The sequence below is a fragment of the Pleurodeles waltl genome, chromosome 10 (assembly GCF_031143425.1).
Source record: "Pleurodeles waltl isolate 20211129_DDA chromosome 10, aPleWal1.hap1.20221129, whole genome shotgun sequence".
Lineage (NCBI taxonomy): Eukaryota > Metazoa > Chordata > Amphibia > Caudata > Salamandridae > Pleurodeles > Pleurodeles waltl.
Genome location: NC_090449.1, coordinates 885,583,968 through 885,604,919, shown reverse-complemented (window position 1 = coordinate 885,604,919; position 20,952 = coordinate 885,583,968). Strand labels below are relative to the sequence as shown.

Here is a 20,952-nt window from a genome sequence, read left to right as displayed (position 1 = left end):
AGGTTCTGTTTGATTTGGCTAAAAAAGTGGTGATTGGGACACCTCTGTGAGAACAAGGACTCACAGGGTCACCTATCTAGGAGGAATGAGCCGACATGTTTCTGCCCTCAGTGGTGAGCTATGGAAAGTCTCGGGGCATTCATCAGGGCGATGGATCCCTGCTGATCATGCTATGTTTATAAATAAGTGCAGTGAAAGTATATTATACAGGGCCTACCTTGCCAGGAAATTACCTGGGTGGGGGCCCTGTCCCTAGAGGCTACTAGCCTCTGGTGTCCAGGAGAGGGAGTGTCCCCTTATTGACACAAGCGGTCCATGGAGAGGACGGTTTAGGCGTACAGCGAGCACCCACCTTTGATGCATGTCTGACTGCAAGAGCATGATAGGTGTGGGGAGCAAAGGGTATGTTCTTCCTTTTTACCCTCCTGCCTTGATTTGCTTGGTGCATGAAGATGCAAGGTTAATCAACATGTTATTTTCACATTTGAGCTAATTACTTTGTGAATGTAAATAACAATAAAAGATACTTTCAGACTGTGAAAACATGCCTTCCTTTCTCCCTATTTCACTTCCAATATATATGATTGTGTATATTTATCGGAGCCTGCAGTTCGTAAACAACGAGCGATTTGTATAGGGTTGATTGAAAGTCCCCAAGGCTGTCCCTATCCCCCCCAGAACTTTATTGTCTCCTACGCCCCTGTACTGTATATCGTATAACTGACCAGTAACACCTCGAAATAGGGGATCAATCATATGCGTCCACCTTTCAAACCCAGCCCCAAGTTTTCTAATGCAAACTTCTACGAGCCTCTAGAAGTGGAGGGTTTTTCTCCCGATGACCACACTAGGGTCAGACCAAGAATGTACTTCTTCGCAGGGGTGGAGACAGAATTATGGGCTGCACGCTTCACCTGTGCCAATCTAAATACGCCCTCCCTTGACGTGTACCCCTTCCCCTTCACCCCTCAGAGGCAGACCAAAGCAACAACTTGCGTAAAAGCAGCTGTTATGCCACTTTCCTCCCTGGCGTCAGCTCCATTATTAATCACGACAAGGTCCGGTTTGCACAGGGACCAGAAGTTTTCCCGATTCTGGGTTTAAGGATGAATTTACACACTTAAGCTTAAACGATGTATAATGATGTACAACTGCTTTAAATGGGCAGGTACTGTCAGACACCTTAATTTGAAGTACCTGCACTTCTCAGCACTGGTACAATACTTTTATCAGAGAATGACTGCACTTCTCACAGACATGCCGATACTCTGAAGTAATGAGTACTTGTACTTTTCTATCTCAAGTTAAACACTGTCGTTGTAGTAAGTTTCGAAGCAATAGGCTTTCAAGTGCATCACCTTTCCGACCGCACTATCGATGCGTGGTTCATGTATTCCACGAGGGGGCGCAATAACAGTTTTTCAATTGTATACCACCCTCAGCTTTTTTCTGGGGCAGGCGTCTTCAAAGTTGAGGGCCTCAACTGAACCGGGGTGGAGGGGGTGCGACTCTGGCCAAATGAAGTATTATGTAGATAACAATGCTTTGTTCTAAGCAGAAAGAAATTATTGCATTTTTAAAAAGGTAACATAACTCCATTGTATAAATAAGTCTAGACATGTTTAAACATTGCCAACTTAATAATAATTGTGAAAAAATCTGAGGGTGGGGGAGGGCATATGTTTTTTTTTCCACTGGAGAGGCGCGGCATTAAAAAGTTTGAAAACCACCGCTCCGGGGTGGTTTTACTTTCGTTCCTGTGCTGTGAGAGCGCGGCTGTGTGACTCACTCCCTGGCCCCGCGTGCAGCTGCCAGGAGCTTTCCTGATCTCAGGCCGCGAGAGGCAGTGTGACTTATGGCGAAAGAGAATTACTTCACCAGCTGCAACCGCCTCAAAGGAAACGGAAAGGCATTAGCTTTACTACACGTAAATGATTCGTATAGCTCCGGGGTGGGGGTGCAGGGTTCAGGTCATAGAGGAGCGTCTACACGCTGAATTTATCCGCCTCTAGCCGCTTCCAGGTTAATTCGAACACTCCAAGTCTTTTTGACACGGTATGCCGTTCTACCCTACTTTAATGGACATCGTCTATTTATCTGCTCTATATATGTGCAATTACGATTAATGCTTGTGTTTATCCTGTTTCTAATACCATTGTATCCATTACAATGAAAGAAAAGATTTACAAGGGAATCAAGTGAGCTCTCCAAGATCACACAATTGTATGTTAAGTTGGGAACACCGAATTAGAATGAGGACGGCCGGTTGCAAGGCGGTCAATTTACCTAGGAGACCACCTCCCCGCCGGTTCACTCCTCTGGTTTCGTATACACAGTATGGATTATTTAATTAACGAGAATGAAAAATCACTGCTATACAGGATTGTATTTCACACGCCACATCTCATTTGATATCCCCTCAAATATATTTTAATCGGGGTTAAGTACCCAGTTCCTTTTAGAGTGCGGAGTGAGTCGGTGCTTAATATCCAGTTGTGTGCCTGACACCCTCCATGTCCTTGTAGTAGATCGGGCAGTATGGGGACAGGCGCGCACCCTCCTTATATCTGCGTAAATCACACTGAAAATTCTATTCCAGCAATTCTGTGTGAGGCCGCGGCTACTTGCTCGACAGAAACAGTCATCGGTTCTAGAAGGGAGCGTGGCAGGGGCAAAATTACACACATCGAAGGCTAAAAAGTGACCCAGTGTGATGCATTTGGCCAATACGGTGTTTTTAACTGACAACGCCTAACATTGAGGCCGTTGAGACAACAGGGATGATGCTATAAGCCAAACTGCAATTCCCAGAATGCAAATGGTTATTAGCCATTTATCAACTATGCACGTTCTTCCATTCTGGCAATAGCCACTCAATACTAAGGGAGGACAGTAAATCTCCCCAGGTAGGTGATTTATTCACGCGTCTTGATACAAAGATTCTGAAACTGTTCACAGTTTTTTTTTTACTTTACTGTAAAATGATTTTGTGTCCGGTGTGAGGATTCATGCAGCCTCGTTTATTTCAGTCTATCGCTTCGCTTGCCGTTTGTTGATTAAAAAAGTGAAAACAAAAAAAACTACAATTACCAGAATGCAAAGCAAAACATCATCTCTTACAGCTTTAGTTGTCCGACACAATATGGGGAGTACAGACCCATTCTAAACTAACAGCAAGGGTGTGCGAGTCTAAGGATGGTTGGGTGTACAACCAACATCTTTCCACACTCACCGATGCGGCTCAAGCTCTCCGACAAAGTTCTCCTCAACTTTTTCATGCTGCTGCTGCGGGGCGCGGTCTGTGGGAGCAGGTCCAGGTCACACATCTAGCGCTGGCGCTGATTGGGGTCCGCAGTGGTCAGGGTGACGGAAGCCGGCTTCTGTTCCTCCCGCAGCCTCAGCACCAGCCGCCCACGGCAGCAGATGAACACCGCCCGGGGCTCAGGGCCATGGAGGGAGAGCCCGACCTGTGACTCCGCTCTCCGGCTGAGGGAAGGCAGGGTGCACGGGACAGGGATGCTGCTGTACGGCCAGACAGCTGCCCGGCTGCGAGAAGAAGAGGTGGACATGTAGAACAGGGATTGTCAACCAGAACCCGGCATGGTCAAACCTTCATTGATAGCAACAGCACCACCGTGCGTGAGCGAAGGGAAGTGCAGCTTTCGTTTCTGAATTTCCGACATAAACTCATACACAGCAACAGCAGCATCAGCCCTCCCTCTAGGAGGGTAATGATGCAAATCCTTCAGGCGGTTGCGAGGCACCATGTATCAAGTGCGGCTTTTATTTTACAAATCAGGTACATTATGTGTGGTTGCTTCTGTTGCACAAACTGGACTAACACGACTGTTGTAACAATTATGGCGAGTCCATGACGGCTTTCACGAGGGCAATTAACAGTAGCATTGATGAGCGCAGAAAGTACCATTACAGAAGTATTCTTTACATACCCCTACGTGCCTTTGTGACCCAAAATGTCTAACTCCTTATTAGTAAAAGTTCAACGATGTAAGGACTTCTATTTGTCCTAATTGTATATTAATGTTCCCTGAATATTCCTATTATAGATGTTATGAGTCAGTTCACATAAATACTGCAAGAGTAGTTGTAATTGTATTTATATACGGCTTACTACCCCTGATGAGACATCAAAGCACTTTTTGGCGAGTAGCACGCCATTCTAGAACCCAAAAGTATTAATGGTGGATTAGTATAGGGAAATGTGAGTTAATTTGAATGGTGGACATGCAAGACTGTTAGTTGGATTGAATAGAATAATATAGAGACAGAAGAGGGAAGAGTCTAAAAAGTGTTAATTGGGAGATGCTGTAAAGTGCCACTTTTTGGATGGTCACCCTCCTATTTTGTGCTGTCAGATGCTGTTGTTTTTAGCCTGTCTGTGTACTGAGGCTTGCTAACCAGGCTCCAGTACCAATGCTCTTTCTCTTAAAGTCGAATGGCATAGGCCAATTGGCAAGCACCTTACCACCCCAGTAAATGGTATCCAGGTAAAGGGGGCACCAGGGCTACTGCACTGATTGGGGCACCATGAGTATCCCAAGTAAAAGAGAGACCATGGAGCTACTATGTCAGCCTGCACAAGCAGCCTGGTGCTCGAGTGAGACTCTGCCACCACCAGGTGGAGACAGTGTCCCAGTTACTGCCCATGGACAGGCCAGTCACCCCTAAGGCAAGCCCCCTCTGGCCCAGGGGGCAGGGTGCACTGTTCCATGAGTGAGGGCATATGTGCAGGAGGACTTATGCACTGTGCTGGCATCTAAAACGCGATGCTGGCCTGAGTAACCAGCGGTATATTGAAGTACATGGGCTGGCATCTGACCACTGCTCTGATGTCCAACTCTGCAGTGGCCCAGCTGAATCCTGTCGTGTTTGGTATCAAACACTGAGCTTTTTAATCCTGAACATGATGCCCATGTTTAAGATTAAAAAACAGATGCCCAGGTGGCACCCTTAGAGGGGGCCCACCAAGTTACCCAGTCCTGTACTGTGTTGGCTGGCTCTTCTGAGCCGCTGCTTCCACATACCTCCTGCCAGTGGCGGTATCACCTTGGCAGGACATAAGACAAAGGCCCTGGACAGGAAGGAGGTCACATTTCCTCCCTCCCAGGCTGCTTAGTGAGATTAGCACCAGGGTGGTGAGTCTCAAAGGCTTCCTCCCTCTTTGATGTGCCAAGAGTTATCCTCCCAAAGGAGGACAAAGTGCTTCCCATCCAGCCAGCAGGCAGGAAATTAGCTGTGCAGGAGGCTCAAACTAGCCACACGCTTGAGTTGGGCTAAGAGGTCTGCACAGCCAAGGAAGGGTTCTGCCGTCTTGGCAGACCCTAAGAATAGTGGGTTGCCCCCTAGACCAGGGTTTAAGGGACTCCCCTGGCACCAGAAAGTGGATCTTACCTGAAAAAGAAGAAAGAAGCACAAAGAGATATCTGCACCAACTTCAGGACCTGGACCCCAACCAAAGAGGACTGTGAGAAATGGCCTCTTCTGTCATGGTTAACCCCTCACATTTTGCCTGGTATATGATGTAGCCTCAAAGTTGTTAGTGCCCAGGGCCCCTGCCAACCAGGTTCCCTGGGTTAGATCTCTTTCCCTAAAACAGTTGTGGTGCATTGGCAGCACCCTTAGCTGCCACTATAAGTCCCTAGTAAATAGTACTTAGAAGCACAGATTGTCCCACCATCTAGAGCCTTCACCCAGCACTACCATTGCAGGCTGCGTGTTCTGATGCAATCCTAAAAGGCAAATTCGACATGCCACACAGCCTGTGCATTATAGTTAAGTAATCCCTATGGCAGGCCTTCCAGCCCTAAGGCAGGATGCACTATATGGTATGTGTGGGCATAGATGCATGAGCAATATGCCCCTACTGTGTCCTTGCCAAACCTGCGACATAGGATGAACAGGGCAGCCTTTTTAATGCATGTGCTAGGCACTGGTCAGTACGAGTTTCACAACTACATGATGGCTACCTTGAACTCTGGGTTGTTTGGTATCAAACAACTCAGAATGATAAATCTAAACTGGTACCAATTCCCGTGGGTTCGTCAGAACTCGACCTACACATGCCCAAGTGCACACAGCTATTTTCTCCATGGCAGAGTACATGAAAAAGGCAAACAAGCATCTTCAGGCCAGCCAGGCACTTGTAAAACATGATCAGAAGGCAGCCCTGGTTGAGTATCAACCTGGCCAGCTGGTGGGGGGTATTGGAGCCTGTGGCTCCCAGGGCCCTCCAGAACAAGTGGACTGGACCCTCTCCCATTGTGGAAAGAAAGGGGGAAGTCACCGACTTGGTTGACTGAGTGATTCATGTTAAACGCCTAAATCCTCACCAGGACAGCGCTGACATGACCATGCTGTTGGTCACAGATGGCGAGCAGGAGGAGGATAGTGAGCCACTATCAGAGCCCCTGTCTTCCAACCCACAAGATAATACAGTGGAGGATGTTGAGCTTTCAACTACCCTTACTGCACAGCAGCAGACTGACTGTAGGAAGGTTCTTAGTCAGTTTGCAGAGCTCTTTGCCTTAACCCCTAGACAGACAACAATGGTGTACCCATGATGTGGACACAGGTGACCGCCTCCCTGCCAAGAACACGTTGTACAGACTGCCTGACCAAGTTAAGGATTGCTTCAAGATAGAGGTCAAGAAGATGCTAGAGCTAGGGGTGATTGATCTCTCTGATAGTCCCTGGGCCAGCCCAGTGGTACTTGTCCCCAAGCCTCATTCAAAAGGTGGGAAACCTGAGTTGGGGTTTTGTGTGGATTATGAGGGTTGAATGTAGTCACTAAAACTGATATGCACTCCATTCCCAGAGCAAATGAGCTTAATGATAAGATAGGGGCAGAGAAGTTCCTAAGTATCTTTGACTTAACCTCAGGGTAATGGCAAATTGGACTGACCCAGGAAGTTCTCTCATGTTTGGAAGACTTTAGTGCAGCTTACTTAGATGACATAGCTGTCTTTCGCTCTACCTGGGAGGATCACATGGTCCACCACAGAGAAGTTTTACAGGCCCTGCTGCTGGCAGGTCTGACTATCAAGGACAGTAAGTTCCAGATAGGGCAGTGGTCTGTTGTCTACTTGGGCCACCTAGTAGGTGGAGGCCAAGTTAGTACTCTCCAGGCCAAGATCCAGACCATTCCAGACTGGCAGCCTCCCACAAGTCAGACCCAGTTCAGAGTTTTCTTAGACCTAACAGGGTAATACAGGAGGTTTGTGAAAGGGTATGGACCCATGGTGGCCCCTCTATGAGTTAACCTCTAGAAAACAACCCAGGAAAGTCATTTGGACATCAGCCTGTCAGAATGTCTTTGATGACTTTAAAGCAGCCATGTGTTAAGCACCTGTCCTACAAGCACCTGAATATGGGAAGTAATTGTCCAGACAGACACTTCTGAACAAGGAATTGGGGCAGTGTTGTCACAGAAGAACGACAAGGGTCAGGATCAGCCAGTAGCTTTTATTACTAAGAGGCTCTCTCACAGAGAGCAGCGTTTGAGTGCAATTGAGAGGAAAGCCTTTGCTGTGGTTTGGACCATGAAGAAGTTGAGACCATTATTGTTTGGGACACACTTCAAGGTTAAAACTGACCACAGGCCTCTCAGGTGGTTAATGCAGATGAGAGGAGAGAACCTCAAATTGTTGAGGTGGTCAGTTTCCCTACAGGGGATTGACTTTGTAGTGAAACACAGACGAGGGATTGAACACGCCATTGCAGATGGCCTTTCCAGGTTCTTCCACTTAGAAGATGAGGACTATCAGAAGGAAGTGCTCATCCCTTCTGTCTGGGGGGGTAGGGGGGGGGTTCATGTTGTTTTTGGATGGTCACCCCCCCACCTTTTGCTGTCAGATGCTGTTGTTTTTAACCTGTCAGTGTACTCAGGCCTGCTAACCTGTTCCCAGTACCAATACTCTTTCCCTTAAATTGTATGTCGAATGGCATAGGCCAATTGGCAAGCACCTTACCACCCCTATAAGTCCCAAGTAAATGATACCCAGGGCAAGGGTGGTAAAGGGGGTATCAGGGCTGCAGCACTGATTGTGCCACCCTGAGTACCCCAAGTAAAAGAGAGGCTGCGGAGCTGCCACATCAGCCTGCTGCTCGAATGAGGCTCTGCCCACCCCAAGTGCAGGCAGTGTCCCTGTTACTGCCCATAGACAAGTCAGTCACCCCTAAGGTAGATCCCCTCTGGCCCAGGGGAAGGGTGCACTGTTTCATGAGTGAGAGCATATGTGCAGGAGCACATGTACCCCCTAGCTGGCATCTAAAATGCAATGCTGGCCCGAGTAACTGGCAGTCCATTGGTAAACATGGGCTGGCATTGGAACACTGCTCAGATGACCAGCTCTGCAATGGCCCAGCCAAATTCCATCATGTTTGGTAATAAACACAGTGCTTTTTAACCCTGAACATGATGCCAAGTTTCGGATTAAACAGCAGATGCCCAGGTGGCACCCTTAGAGGGTGCCCACCACGTTACCCAGTCCTGTACTGTTTTGGCAGGCTCTCCCGAGCAACTGCCACCATAAGACAGAAGTTTGACCTCCTGCCAGTAGTGCTAGCACCTTGGCAGGACATACAACAAAGGGCCTGGGCTGGAAAGGGGGTCACACCTCCTCCTCCCTCCCAGGCTGGCTAGTGGGAAAAGCATCCAGGCGGTGAAGGTCCAATCCTTTACCCACCTTTTATGTGCAAGTAGGTGTTCCCCCAGTGGAGTCTTTCTGCCCTGCCCGGCTGGGCAGGTGGGAAAGTAGCAATGCAGGAATCGTGCACCTCTCTGAAAACTAGCCACACCTTTGACGGTGGGCTAGGAGGTCTGCACGGACAAGGGAGGGTTCTGCCATCTTGGCAGACCCGTAAAATAGTGGGTTTTGGGTAGAAAGTGATGTACTCACCAGGAAGTTGTCAGTGCAGGGGCAGACTAGCCTCAAGAACAGTAGCCCATTAGACACTGTCCCTCACACCCTTAAACGCCCCCTAAACTAGGATTTAAGTGGATCACCTGACACCAGAACCTAGATCTTACCTGGAAAAGAAGAACGAAGCACAAGGAAATGTCTGCACCAGCAACAGGACCTGGACCCCAACCACAGCCTGAAGAAGAGGATACAGAGTGACCTATGGGGACCAGTATTGGAACCAAGTGCCCAATATGTGCTGGAGGTGAAAACTCATTGGTCCTGACCCGAGGGACCCCTGTGGACACCAAAACGCCAAGGAACTCTCCCCTGACTGGTGGCACCAGTCCCCTGTAAATTGCAAGAGTAAAGAAGGGCTGAGATCGAAGAATTGCGACATGACTGTCTCTGAGTATCTGAGCCCAAGGAAACTAGGTGTAAAGCATCTAAGAATGGCAGTGAGACCCACACCAAGTTTCAATCCTCTACTCCCCACCAAACAACATCTAGCCACCAGAAAGCCCGTGCACCCTCCTTGCAGCTACCAAAGCTGTCTGTCACCTGTCCGTTCAATGACTCCAGAGCGCCCCGCCAGCATAGGCAGCGACATCGACAGCAACTCCCCTCTTCTGGGTTTGCAGCCTGAAGGAAGTGACTTAGACTGGAGCAGCAAAGCAGCTTTGCATGGCCAGCCTGGTGATTGACAGCTAGGGGCTACCTCTGCACCCAGAGCCACCAGATGAGGTGGTGAAGATCCAAGCATCGAATCCTGGTCTTGCCCCCCCCAAATACGTCTACATCTGAAGGGTAGAGTGTGAGTCCACCCCTAAGTCCAGTTGTGCAACGGAGTGCAAAATGCACCAGCCACTGCGGATCGTTCAGCACCAAGGAGAGCCAAGTCACCTCTGCAACTGGACTCCTTGGGCAAGGTAATAAAAGCCTGACTGTTGAATCTTGGTCTAGAACCCTGCAGAACCTTAAGATCCTGTAGGTTCATCGAACTCACCTTACAGGTGCCCGAGTGAACACAGCTATTTTCCCCATTTACTTCAATAGAAGCCCTTTAAATCTACAAAGTACTGTATTTTCTAAAGATTTACAAATTCCCAAAAGCTACAAAGTTTGTTTTGGTGCCTAAATTAAGATTAAAATCAAATCTATTTTTCTAAATTGGTGTCGGATTTCTGCAGTCGTGTCATTTACTTATTGTTCATGTTGGTAATATGAAATGCTTTACACATGTTCCTTTAAGGAGCCTGACTGCTCTTTGTCACACTACCAGGACTGAGCTAGGATTTCCTGAGAGTGAATTCGAGGTCCACTACTGGCTAATGTGTTGGTATTCCATGGTAAGACTACCTAGTCATATCATAGAATACCTTCTCTTTGCTACAGGAGATCACAATATTAAGATGAGTTTTGGGATGAGTATAAGGAGAGATAGAGGAGGGAAGAGTCTTTAGAAAGGGACTAGGGAGCTCATAGTAGCAAAATTAGGTTTGAGGGATAAATGAGGGAAGAACTTAGAAAGGGTTGTTTGGGAGATCATAGTTGTGAAATGAGTTTTGGTGAGAGCCAAGTGGGATAAAGAAGGGAGGAGTCTAGAAAGGGTTATTTTGGAGATCATCATAGTGGAATGAGGTTTTGGATGAGTCGGAGAGTGGAGGTAGAGGCTAGATTGAGAGGGGTATAGGGCGAGACAGACTAGTTAATTGTAGAGTTAATTTTTTTAAAATCTTTCCTACAGTAGGAGTAAAGTAATAAATATATAGATGCAGGACTAAATAGATAGGGTATATAAACACATAGAAAGGTTACATATGTAAAAGGAAGATAATATTGACTCACTTGACCCATCAGAATGATGTTGGGTGAAAATTAGTTCTACCCCTGCAACTGGCCTTCTAATAATTTTTAGCGTTAAAAAAAAAAAAGAGAAATGTGTTGATTGATATATATATATATATATATATATATCAATCAATCTCAATCACTGAAAAAAGGTTACAAGGATGCCACAGCTAGGTACCAAACCTACTCTCACAAACCACAGAAACCCAGCAGCCGCAGCCCCCACCACAACCCACGCCCCCAGAATTCAAGAGCACTTCTCTACACATTCCAAAATGCCTTTGTAACTAGGCTGCATGGCATCTTTCTGATACAGACCTGTATTTAGCTAACAAACATAAAAATTGAACTCACTGCTTTTGTTTTTCTTTGTATTCACAGAGAGCAATAGCCACGCACAGGGACGCAGCTCTTCACCTCTCCACATCTTCATGGAGAAACACATAGCTGTATTTCTCTCAATGTTGCATAATTATGATGGCAACCTTCAACTACCAATCCCAGCTTGTGCAATATTTTTGGATGAAAAGCAGGGATTAGTTGTAGGTGTCACGCGTGGCTTAGGGTTACTGGACAACAACACACTAAATTTCAGTCATTCAATTGAGACTTGTAAAGCGCAGCTAATCACCCATGAGGGTATCCAGGTGCTGGGTTGTTCAGCTTAGTCAAAAAGTCAGGTCTTGAATTGCCTCCTGAAGTCCGTCAATGAGGGTGATATTTGGAGGGGGAGGGTGTTCCAGCACTTGATGGCATGGTGGGAGAAGGAGCGGCCTCCACTGTGGCTACGGCGGATGCACGGTGTGCTTGCAAGGGTGGCGGATGGAGAGAAGATTTGTGGATGGTTGTTGGAAGTTCAGGCAGTGGTTCATGTATGCTGGTCCCTGGGCGTGGAGGGCTTTGTAGGCCTGTGCCATTATCTTGAATAGGTATCTTTTCTTGATGGGGAGCCAGTGGAGGTTCCTCAGGTGTGGGGTGATGAGGGTCTTTTTGGGCATGGTGAGGATCAGTCTGACCACTGAGTTCTGTTTCATCGGAAGCCTTCACATGAGTTCAGTGAAGATTCCTGGGTACAGTTCGTTGTCATAGTGCAGCTGGCTGGTGATTGAGGCTTTCATGACTTTTCTCGTGCTGTTGAGGAGCCGTTTGAAGATTCTTCAGAGCTTGCAGAGAGTGTGGAAGCAGGTGGGGGAGACTGCATAAATCTGTTGTTTCAAGAGTGAGTTTGTTGTCCAGGATGATGCTGAGCTTGTGAACGTGGCCTTTCAATGTGGAGTGGGTCTGAGTTCAGCGAGCCACCAGGTGTTGTTCCAGGGGGGAGGTGTAGTTGCCAATGATCAGCACTTTGGTCTTGCCAGTGATGAGCTTCAGACAGTTGGTATTCATTCAGTCTGCAACATTATTCATGCAGTTGTGAAAGTTGTTCTTAGTGGTGGTGGAGTCTGCTGACAGCATAAGGATGAGCTGGGTATCATCAGCGTAGGATATGATGTTGAGATTGTGGGATCTGACGATGTCAGCTAGAGGTGTCATGTAGGTGTTGGAGAGGATGGGGCTGAGGGATGAACCTTGACTGACACAGCAGATGGTGCCTTGGGGTTTCAAGGTGAAGGGAGATAGACGGATTCTCTGTGTTCGTCCTATGAGGGATGATGCATTCCATCTAAGTGCATCTCCCATGATCCCAATCTGGTACAGTCTCTTGATGAATGTGTAGTGGGATACAGTGTTGAACGCGGTGGAGCAGTCGAGGAAGGTCAGGGCTGCCGATTCTCCTGTGTCGACTAGGGTGGAAATATCATCTATGCGGCGATCAGGGCAGTCTCAGTGCTGTGGTTGGCATGGAAACCAGATTGGGAGGCATCTAGCAGGTTGTTTTTCTCCAGGTGTTCGATGAGCTACAGGTTGATGGACTTCTCTAAGACTTTGGCAGGGCAAGGAGCAGCAAGATGGGAGCGGTCGTTCTGGAGTTGCCTTGGATCGGCAGAGGGTTTCTTGAGGAGAGGTCTAACTTCCATGTATTTCCATGCATCAGAAAAGATGGCTGTGGTTTTGGATGCTTTGAGGATGGTAGCTGATCTCCTTACTTCCTAGGTTGAAGAGGCGGTAGGGGCAGAGGTTCATGGTTGCTCCCGGATGGATGGAGTTCATGATGTGGTGTTCGGTGTGGTGAGATGCTGGGCGGGGAATGATTTGGCCTTGGAAGTTGGTGAGTTGGGGCTCAAAGTTTCTGTAGATGATGGATATCTTGTTTGGAAGTGATTTGCTATAGTGTCGCAGAGTACCCGGGAAGGAGGAGTTGTGTTCTCCGTGGCTGTTGGGCAGGAGAACTCTGACGATGGTGAAGAGTTTCTTGCTGTGGTTGGTGCTTGCCTCTATGCGGTCTGCAAGGGCGTTCTTTTCTGAGTCTTTGAGTCATTGGTGGTATTTGTTGAGGGCTGCCTTGAGGGTGGCTCAGTCTGTAGTGCCTCTGCTGGTGCTCCATCTTCTCTCCAGTTTTTTGCAGCTGTGTTTCATTGTGCTGAGTTCTGGTGGGTACCAGCTGGCCTGTTAAGTGGATCTGTGGGTTTTGGTTGGTTTGATGGGGGTGACTACGTCAGCAGTGTTGGTGATCCAGGCGTTTAGGTTCTGGGCTGCTTGTTCCAGGAAGGTTGTGGAGTTTGACAGCTCTGTATTTCACACTGTGTCCACATAGGGCCTTATTAATCTGCCTATCTCCATGTGTTTAGTGTTTCACAGCTCTGCAAGTTGTTGGCCCATATTTGCTAATTTTTCAAATAGCACAGCTAGTCTGGCCATATTAGTAGAGGGGCTTTTCTTGTCAAAATCGTGAGTGTTTGCACTGATCCACTCCAGCAAGTACTCCATGACACAAAGGAACAGAAAGTATCCAGAGGCATTTCTTTGTGTTGAGATAAAGGCACCTATCCAGCGCAAATCAGCTTTTGTATTTGATAGTGAGCGCCCATGGTCATTTTGTGCTGGTGTAAAACCTTAGCAAATCTGTGCCTTAATGTGTTGTCAGAACCTTGAGCATTAACCTGGTGCTTTTCTCCTGAGAGATCAACAAACTACTGAGTTGACAGTCTTCGCTCTGCTGTCAACCTATCCTGATCTTATGATTGTTAGCCGAGTTAATTATGAGGATGAGAGGCGGAAGGGTGTGTGAAGTACCAGAAGGAAGAATTGAGGAAGTGTGAGTATGTCACATGGTGACTGTCAGATTGTATTGGGCCTCCGTCTGCTGCTCAATTCTTGGTTTGACCTTTAGGTATGTATTTGTTTTCACAGTCTCTAATCTAATGGCAAAGTCTGCTCAACTCCTTTCTGTCTAAGCATTTTCCATGCACCCTGTAGCTGAAAGAGTTAAACACACTTTACACTGATGTTTCCTGATTGAGGCTTCTTTATTTTTTGAAGCAAATGTTCACTCGTATTTCCTAAGAGGTAGACCATTTTTCCCTAATTTGTGTGTTTTGAACCAACTTCCAGTTTGTGGTAAAAATGGGTGTGAAACCCATGAGTGATCCTGGAAAGCTATATATCAAAAGTAGACAAAATTGTGAAATAAGCAAAAGGTTCCTTGTTTAGACCCCTCAAGGTTTTCTCAAAGTAAGTAGCTGTTGAAATAACAAAAATAAAAAAATGTAGGAAATAGAGCCATTTGTGGCCATATTTTCATCTGTAACTTCTTACTATGATAGCTGACTTATAAAAGCAATATACCACTGCGTCTGCCAGAACCTTCTGGTCGTGTGGATATATCAGGTTTGTAGGTTGTCCAAGAACATGAGGTACCCACAGCCAACAAATGAGCTGTACCTTACAGTGTATTTTCATTGTGTAACGAGTATAGAGAAATTCGTATAGTAGAGTGAAAAATAGGTATGAAAGAAACCTATGTATATCTGAAATGCACACCTCTGAATTTGGGGTTACCCATATTATCATTTAATTAGGAGGGTATTTCGCAACATGTCTTCTTTCTTGCAAACTGGCTTAATTTTGGAAGCCACTATTACAAAGAAATCCAACTGGTAATAACGAATGTTCTACTATTCTGCACCTTCCCCTCTCCCGATAAAAACCCTATTTCACATGTATAGATGGGCCTAGCAATTGAGACACAAAATGGATCAAAAGCTGACGTGGATATTTCACCCAGCAGAATCCACTCTTTTTTCACAAGGTGCGTAGTTGCAGATTTTGTGCCCTTGCTCACCCACAAACTAGGTAACCCTACCATACCCAAACATTTATAAAAATGAGACACCCGTCGGATTCCAGTGTGGCGTGACCTGTGTGGCTCTCAACAGGTTTCCTTACCCAAAAACCTATGAAAACCTTAAACTTTAGCTAAAAACACATGAGGAGCCACACATTTCCCACTAATCAGTGTTCTCCCATGTCTCTGATAAAAATGGTACCTCACTTATGTAGGTGGGCCTTGTGCACGTGATAGGAAAGGGTCCAAAATACAGCAGGGACACACCAAATTTGTCATCTCAAACCAGCCTGTTTTTTGCGATTTGGTTAGCTGTGGATTTTGGGCCCAGCTTAGCCGGCAACTAGGGAAATATATGGAAGGTGCAAATTGCTCAAATCTAGACACCCAGGGGAGTCCAGAGTCTAATAAACTGCATGGTTCCCACCAGGTGTTCTTACCCAGTATCTCTTGCAAACCTCAAAGTTTGACTAAAAACACACATTTTCCTCATGTTTTTATGAGGGGAAGCTCTGGAATCTGTGAGGAGTCTTAATTTTTCCATCATCAAGCACTCTACCATGTCTCATGTGAAAATGGTACCTCACTAGTGTAGGTGGACTGGCACCCGTGACTGGAAAGGGCCCAAAATGTAACATGGACACATCACATCTTTCCTGTGAAAATCCATTGTTTTCTTGCAGTTTGGGAAGCTGAGAAGTTAGGGCCCTAGTTCACCTGGCATCTAGATAAACCTACCAAACCTGCACATTTCTGAAAACTAGATACCAAGGGAAGGGCAGGGTGGTATGATTTGCATGGCTCTCACCTGGTGTTTTTTTTTTTTTACCCAGAAGCCCTTGCAAACCTCAAACTTTATTTCCACATATTTCCTCACATTTTTGGAATGGAAAGTTTCCTACCACCAATCGTTCCCCCCCAATTCTCTTGATAAAAATGGTTCCTCACTTGTGTAGGTGGGCTTCGTGCCTACCACAGGAAAGGCCCAAAACACAAGGTGGAGACTTCACTATTTACTGTTAAAAAATTATCTGATTTGTTAATGGGGGTAGCTGTGGTATTTGGTTCCAGGATCAGCAGCCACCAAGGGAAATCTACCAAACCGAGACATTTCTAAATAAATAGAACCTATGGGAGCCCAGAGTTGTGTGCCTTACATGGATCCCACAAATTTGTTTTACTCACAATTCCCTGCAAACCTCAAACTTTGCTTAAAATCACACATTTTCCTTGCATTTTTGTGACGACTTGTGGAATCAGCAGGGATCATCAAAATTACCTACCATCCAGCTTTCTCCCGCTTGTCATGACAATACTGCTACCCCACAGGAACATATCGAACCATGGATCCTAGGATGAGAGCCTCCTAACTGCTTCTTTGCCTCACACCCATGTCCATAATACAATGTGGGCTCAGAGGCAAAGAGATTCCCTCATTTGCATGAGGCCATGCCCCCAGGCAAATAAGGGTCTGCCCTCTTGAGATATAACTGGCACTACATGTGCGCCAGTGCTATCAGTATTATAAAAGGGCTGCACAAGTATTTGTGACCCGTTTTGTAATACCAACGTGCCCTGAGAATACAGAAAGTGGGAGCAAATGCCAATTGTGCCCAAGGACATGTTGTGTAATACTCCCCTGTCGTAGTTTGACTCTTGCTGTAGGCAAGGCTGCTGTTTTAATGATGACAGTACTTATGTTTGTATGTGACTATGCCAGTCCTACAACAAGTCACAACTGTCGTCCCTACCTTCCCGGCTCACAAGCAGTACCTCACCAAAAACCCAAACAGTAAAAGGTGATTTGTGGCAGCCTTTACGCATGGACTCAAGTGCGACATCTCATGGAGTGTCGTGGTTAAACGGAGATTACGCCTTTCTCACATGAACAACATGTCTCAGCCAACCACAGGCAATGAAGGAGATGCAGTAGAGTTTTCAATAGGCTTTATTAACAGGACTGCAATCTTCGATAAATTGCATGGGCTGCAATTATTAGGATAATGAACAGTGCAAGAAGCAGAATTGTGAACACAAGAGTCATTAATACAAATACCCCCACCATCTTGCAATAACATAAAATTACTTCAGATATGAAATATGTTCTAATACCGTAGCATGACAAACCTAACCTAAAGAGAGCTAGGTGTGTTAAACCTAATCTGCCAGTGTTAAATAAATGAGAAGAGCCTCCCAACCGTCGTTACCTTGCAATGGGGTGTCTAGATCAGACTCCGTGGGGACATGAAAACTGGGTCAGCATCAAGGTGACATGTAGCATCTGGTAGGAATCCCTCTACCTATCTGTCTGTGTAAGGTGCATTTATACAGATCTGATCAGACCCCTGACATAGGTCTGTTCCCAAACAATAGTTAACAAGACATGCTTGGTGCGGCAATTACATAAACAATTCCCTGGAAAGCACAAAGTGAGAAAGTACCTAATGTGAATACCTACATCTTATCTATCTTTGGTGCTGATAGTGATGCCTTAGCATAGTGGCAGTGATAACATCAAACCAAAACATTGTCCCAACTAAAATCAATGCAGCCACATTGGAAAGCTATAATTAAATAATTGTGCTAAAACAGAGCAAGCCAAGTAGGGTAAAAGTCACTTGGTGACGTGGACACAAGTCTGTAAGCCAGGAGGCTAAGCCAGTTCCTGATTCCCATTAAAACAAGATAGGATTCACTACACCCCTGCTGGCATTGTAAATATATTGCAGGTCACTGAGGTGTTCTATGAGTCCGAAGGCCAAGTTCCTTTCTAAGGTCATGAAACTCCAAGTTCAAAACGCAAGTTCCAAAATGCTGCAGCCAGGCTGCTGTTTTCTGTTACAAAGTTCTGCTCAGCTACCGGCCTGCTTCACAAATTGCACTGGTTACCTGTGGAGAAATGTGTGCAGTTTATGGCCTTGTGCACTGCTCAAAAAATCTTATCCTCCCAGGGGGCTGCTATTTTGTCGACTATGTTGACCCTGTACCAAGCTTCCTGACATCTGTGCTCAACCAATCTCAAGTTGGCTGCTGCACCTCGGGTTAAGAGAGTGTGAGTGGGTGGTCATTCATTTTGTGTTAAAGCACTGTGTCTTGGGAATACTCTTCCAGTTGTTCTCAGGAACATCCAGAATCACATGTCCTTCAGGAAAGCTTTGAAGACCTGGCTGTTTTCTTTTGGAATGCTCTGAAGGATATTCTGTTCCTAGCCTCCTTTTTGCAGCTGTGCTTTGTTGGTTGTGTTTGGGATTAGCACTGGGTAGCCCTATGGTTGGGGGAGTTATGTGCTATACAAAACGAATAACATGATATAACATAACTCCGAGGTGACTTGCAATATCCTTATAACGCACTGCGGGGTTACTTTATCCCTCATAATACATGGTCATACCATTGCTCTTCTGACAAGCCACTTAAAACCTTGATGTGGTGCAATTTCATATGAAAGAGATAGAATACTCATAAAGTGGAAGAATAACATTTGATTTTCTAATGTAAACTAAGCACAACAAAAGGCTGTTAGATATTTGTGTCAAAAGCCTCTTGGAATCAGTTCAATACAAGTCAGATTGGAAACAAAAAGCTGAAGCTCAGAATGTGTAGAAATATGCAGAGAGATTCTGTGTTTTCTAAACCGTGCAAAATATAAATATGTTGCCATAAATACCTCCTTTCTTTTTATCACTGCTCAAGTATAAAAACGCAAAAAGATAGACATGGTTCATTTTCCTTTTTTAAAGTGCAGCTTCTGGCCCTTGACAGCAAGCATTTAATGTCAGACTTTAACCGTGATAAGCTTTCACAGTTGCAAAGCTATGTCATTTATTAAGGTCAACTAGCTATGTCACAGGTTGTCTGTAAGAAGGAAATTAGAGACAGGCTTTTATACAGGGACTGCTGGCAAGCAGTGTCAGTTGCAACCACGTAGGTGTGGTTAGGTCACAGTTTCCGCAGGAAAATCATTTTTTTCGTTAGCTAATAACTTTGGTGCAGTTTCGTGAACCTGCACAACATCTTCATCCTCTTTGTCTGCTTGTTAAAAGGTTTTGGACTGATCCGTCAAGCGGGGACCATGCAAAAGGGGGGGGGGGTAATAAAATGCAATATCCCGTGGTAATGCCGGTAAGAAACTTTGATGTCTGATACAGAAAAGCTTGCTAAATGGAAAAAAATCCATTTCAGCAGCAAAAGGTTAGAACTTTAGTCAGATAGCATGTGTAAATCCATTCAGACAATTTTGTCAAATTACCATTTAAAGAGGGCTGAGTTTGGGCATGAAAGGGTTAGCCCTCAGCAAAAGTTAAGTATATCTGAACGGTTGGTCCTGCAGGAGTCCATGGGAATCCCGCAGTACCAGAAAATTAAAAAGAAATAGGCCATTCTGATTCACTGAGGGAACTTTGCTCCCAGAAGTCATCTCAGTACTGTAGTATCGGTGGTGGTAATAGTTTACCGAATGATCTGATTGACTGGCTGCAACACCATTACAGGACTCAGAAAATGAGTCCCTGTGTGCTGGAAAAATAATTCACAAGAACACCTAAGGGGCTGAGTAGGATGGCCACCTGCAATGGGTTGGGCACAGGGCCACTCCTCCACTGCGCACATCTGAAGACTGAGCAGCAATGGGTTGGGTACCCATCGTGGACTAGCCACCCTCAGTGTTTTGAGTGGAGAGCCTGGCTAGAAGCCAGTGCACCCCCTGTTGCCCTGCGCAGTGGGGGATTGGGTGCCTGAGGGACACTGGGCAGAAAAACAAACCCTATGGCCAACCCCCACTGGCACCTATGTCCATGCGTGGCAGGGCGGCTGGCTGCAAGGTGCCCAAGGGCAACTTAAAATATGATTTAAAAAAACGGAAATTAATTTACTTTATGCTTAGATAGGGTAAAAAGAACTTAACCTATGTTAAACAAAAAAAACTGACCTTATAGTTGAGTATGGTAATAAGATCTTAACATATGTGAACACAAAAACTGAAAAAAAGTAAAGGCTAAAGTGACATGATATTGAGGTATGGTAATAAGAGATTAATTTAAAAACATAAACCCAGAAATTCACTGAAGAATACAAAGGTTAAAGTCACGGTCGCAGCACAGTTGCGCGTCCCTTCACGGGGAGAGCTGTTTGTCTGACCCAGAACCAAAGGAGGGAGACCGAGGCAGGGAACGCAGTCTAGTGTTTCGGCGCTACCCTGCGTCAACGCTCCTCCCGAAAGTCTGCGCTAGTTGCCCCTGGACTCCTTGGGTGCGGCAGCATGGATGCTGCACCTGGGAGTCTCTCTTCACCTGCAGCTATTGTACTGTGGCCGCTTTGGTGAATTTTAAGCATCTTCTCATTTTCCACCCCACGTGTTGCTGGCTTTTGGGCATGCTTCTGATCTTGGCTACCTTCTCCCTTGGAACCTGAGTTGCCTGCTCCTCTGTGTTGGTAAAGTATATTAAGTATGGTAAGTATGTTGTTGGACATGTATACTCACTGTTCTGTGCTGTGACTTTGTCAACCTTATGGCTGGTGATTTTCTCTGCAAACGAAGGAAAAGACGGTTCCAACACTTTTCTCCTATTATCATTAAGTGATGGAAATGCAAAGACTATTATTGTTTGGTGCTATCTTTGAGAACCTTGGGACATTGCTACTCTCATGGATACATATATTTTGTTTTTGCAACGTACAGTAGGGAATGATTTAATTCTAAAGCATTTTTTTGGGTCTGTTTTGAACCTTACCTTTTTATTTACGAGGTAATTATGTGTATTATCTTATTGTCTTAGTAGGTACTTGGTTAGTACATGAAATTGCCTACATTCTGTATTCATTTCCCTAAGGAGCACACTACATTAACAAGGTTTAAGTAGATAGATACAAGTGGGAAAGTGGGAGGTATTCGTTTAGAATATATACATATATATATATCCATCCATCCATCCTACTGGCGGGCGCCAGTAGGTAGTT

The 20,952-nt window shown here is 45.8% G+C and overlaps 1 protein-coding gene across 3 annotated transcripts in view; it reads right to left on the bottom strand.

Moving 5' to 3' along the window:
- Positions 1 to 3,629, bottom strand: part of CDK14 (cyclin dependent kinase 14) — a 1,910,605-nt gene extending 1,906,976 nt beyond the window's left edge. Inside the window, exon 1 of one of the 3 annotated variants that reach the window (XR_011199184.1) lies at positions 3,233 to 3,623. Coding sequence is in view for 2 of the 3 variants with exons in the window: in XM_069211609.1 (XP_069067710.1) it covers positions 3,233 to 3,326 (94 nt within the window). In the remaining variant the exon portion in view is untranslated. Of the gene's footprint in view, positions 1 to 3,232 lie in introns of all 3 variants that reach the window. The other 2 variants (XM_069211609.1, XM_069211610.1) reach the window with 2 other exon arrangements.
- Between the last annotated feature and the right edge of the window lie 17,323 nt (positions 3,630 to 20,952).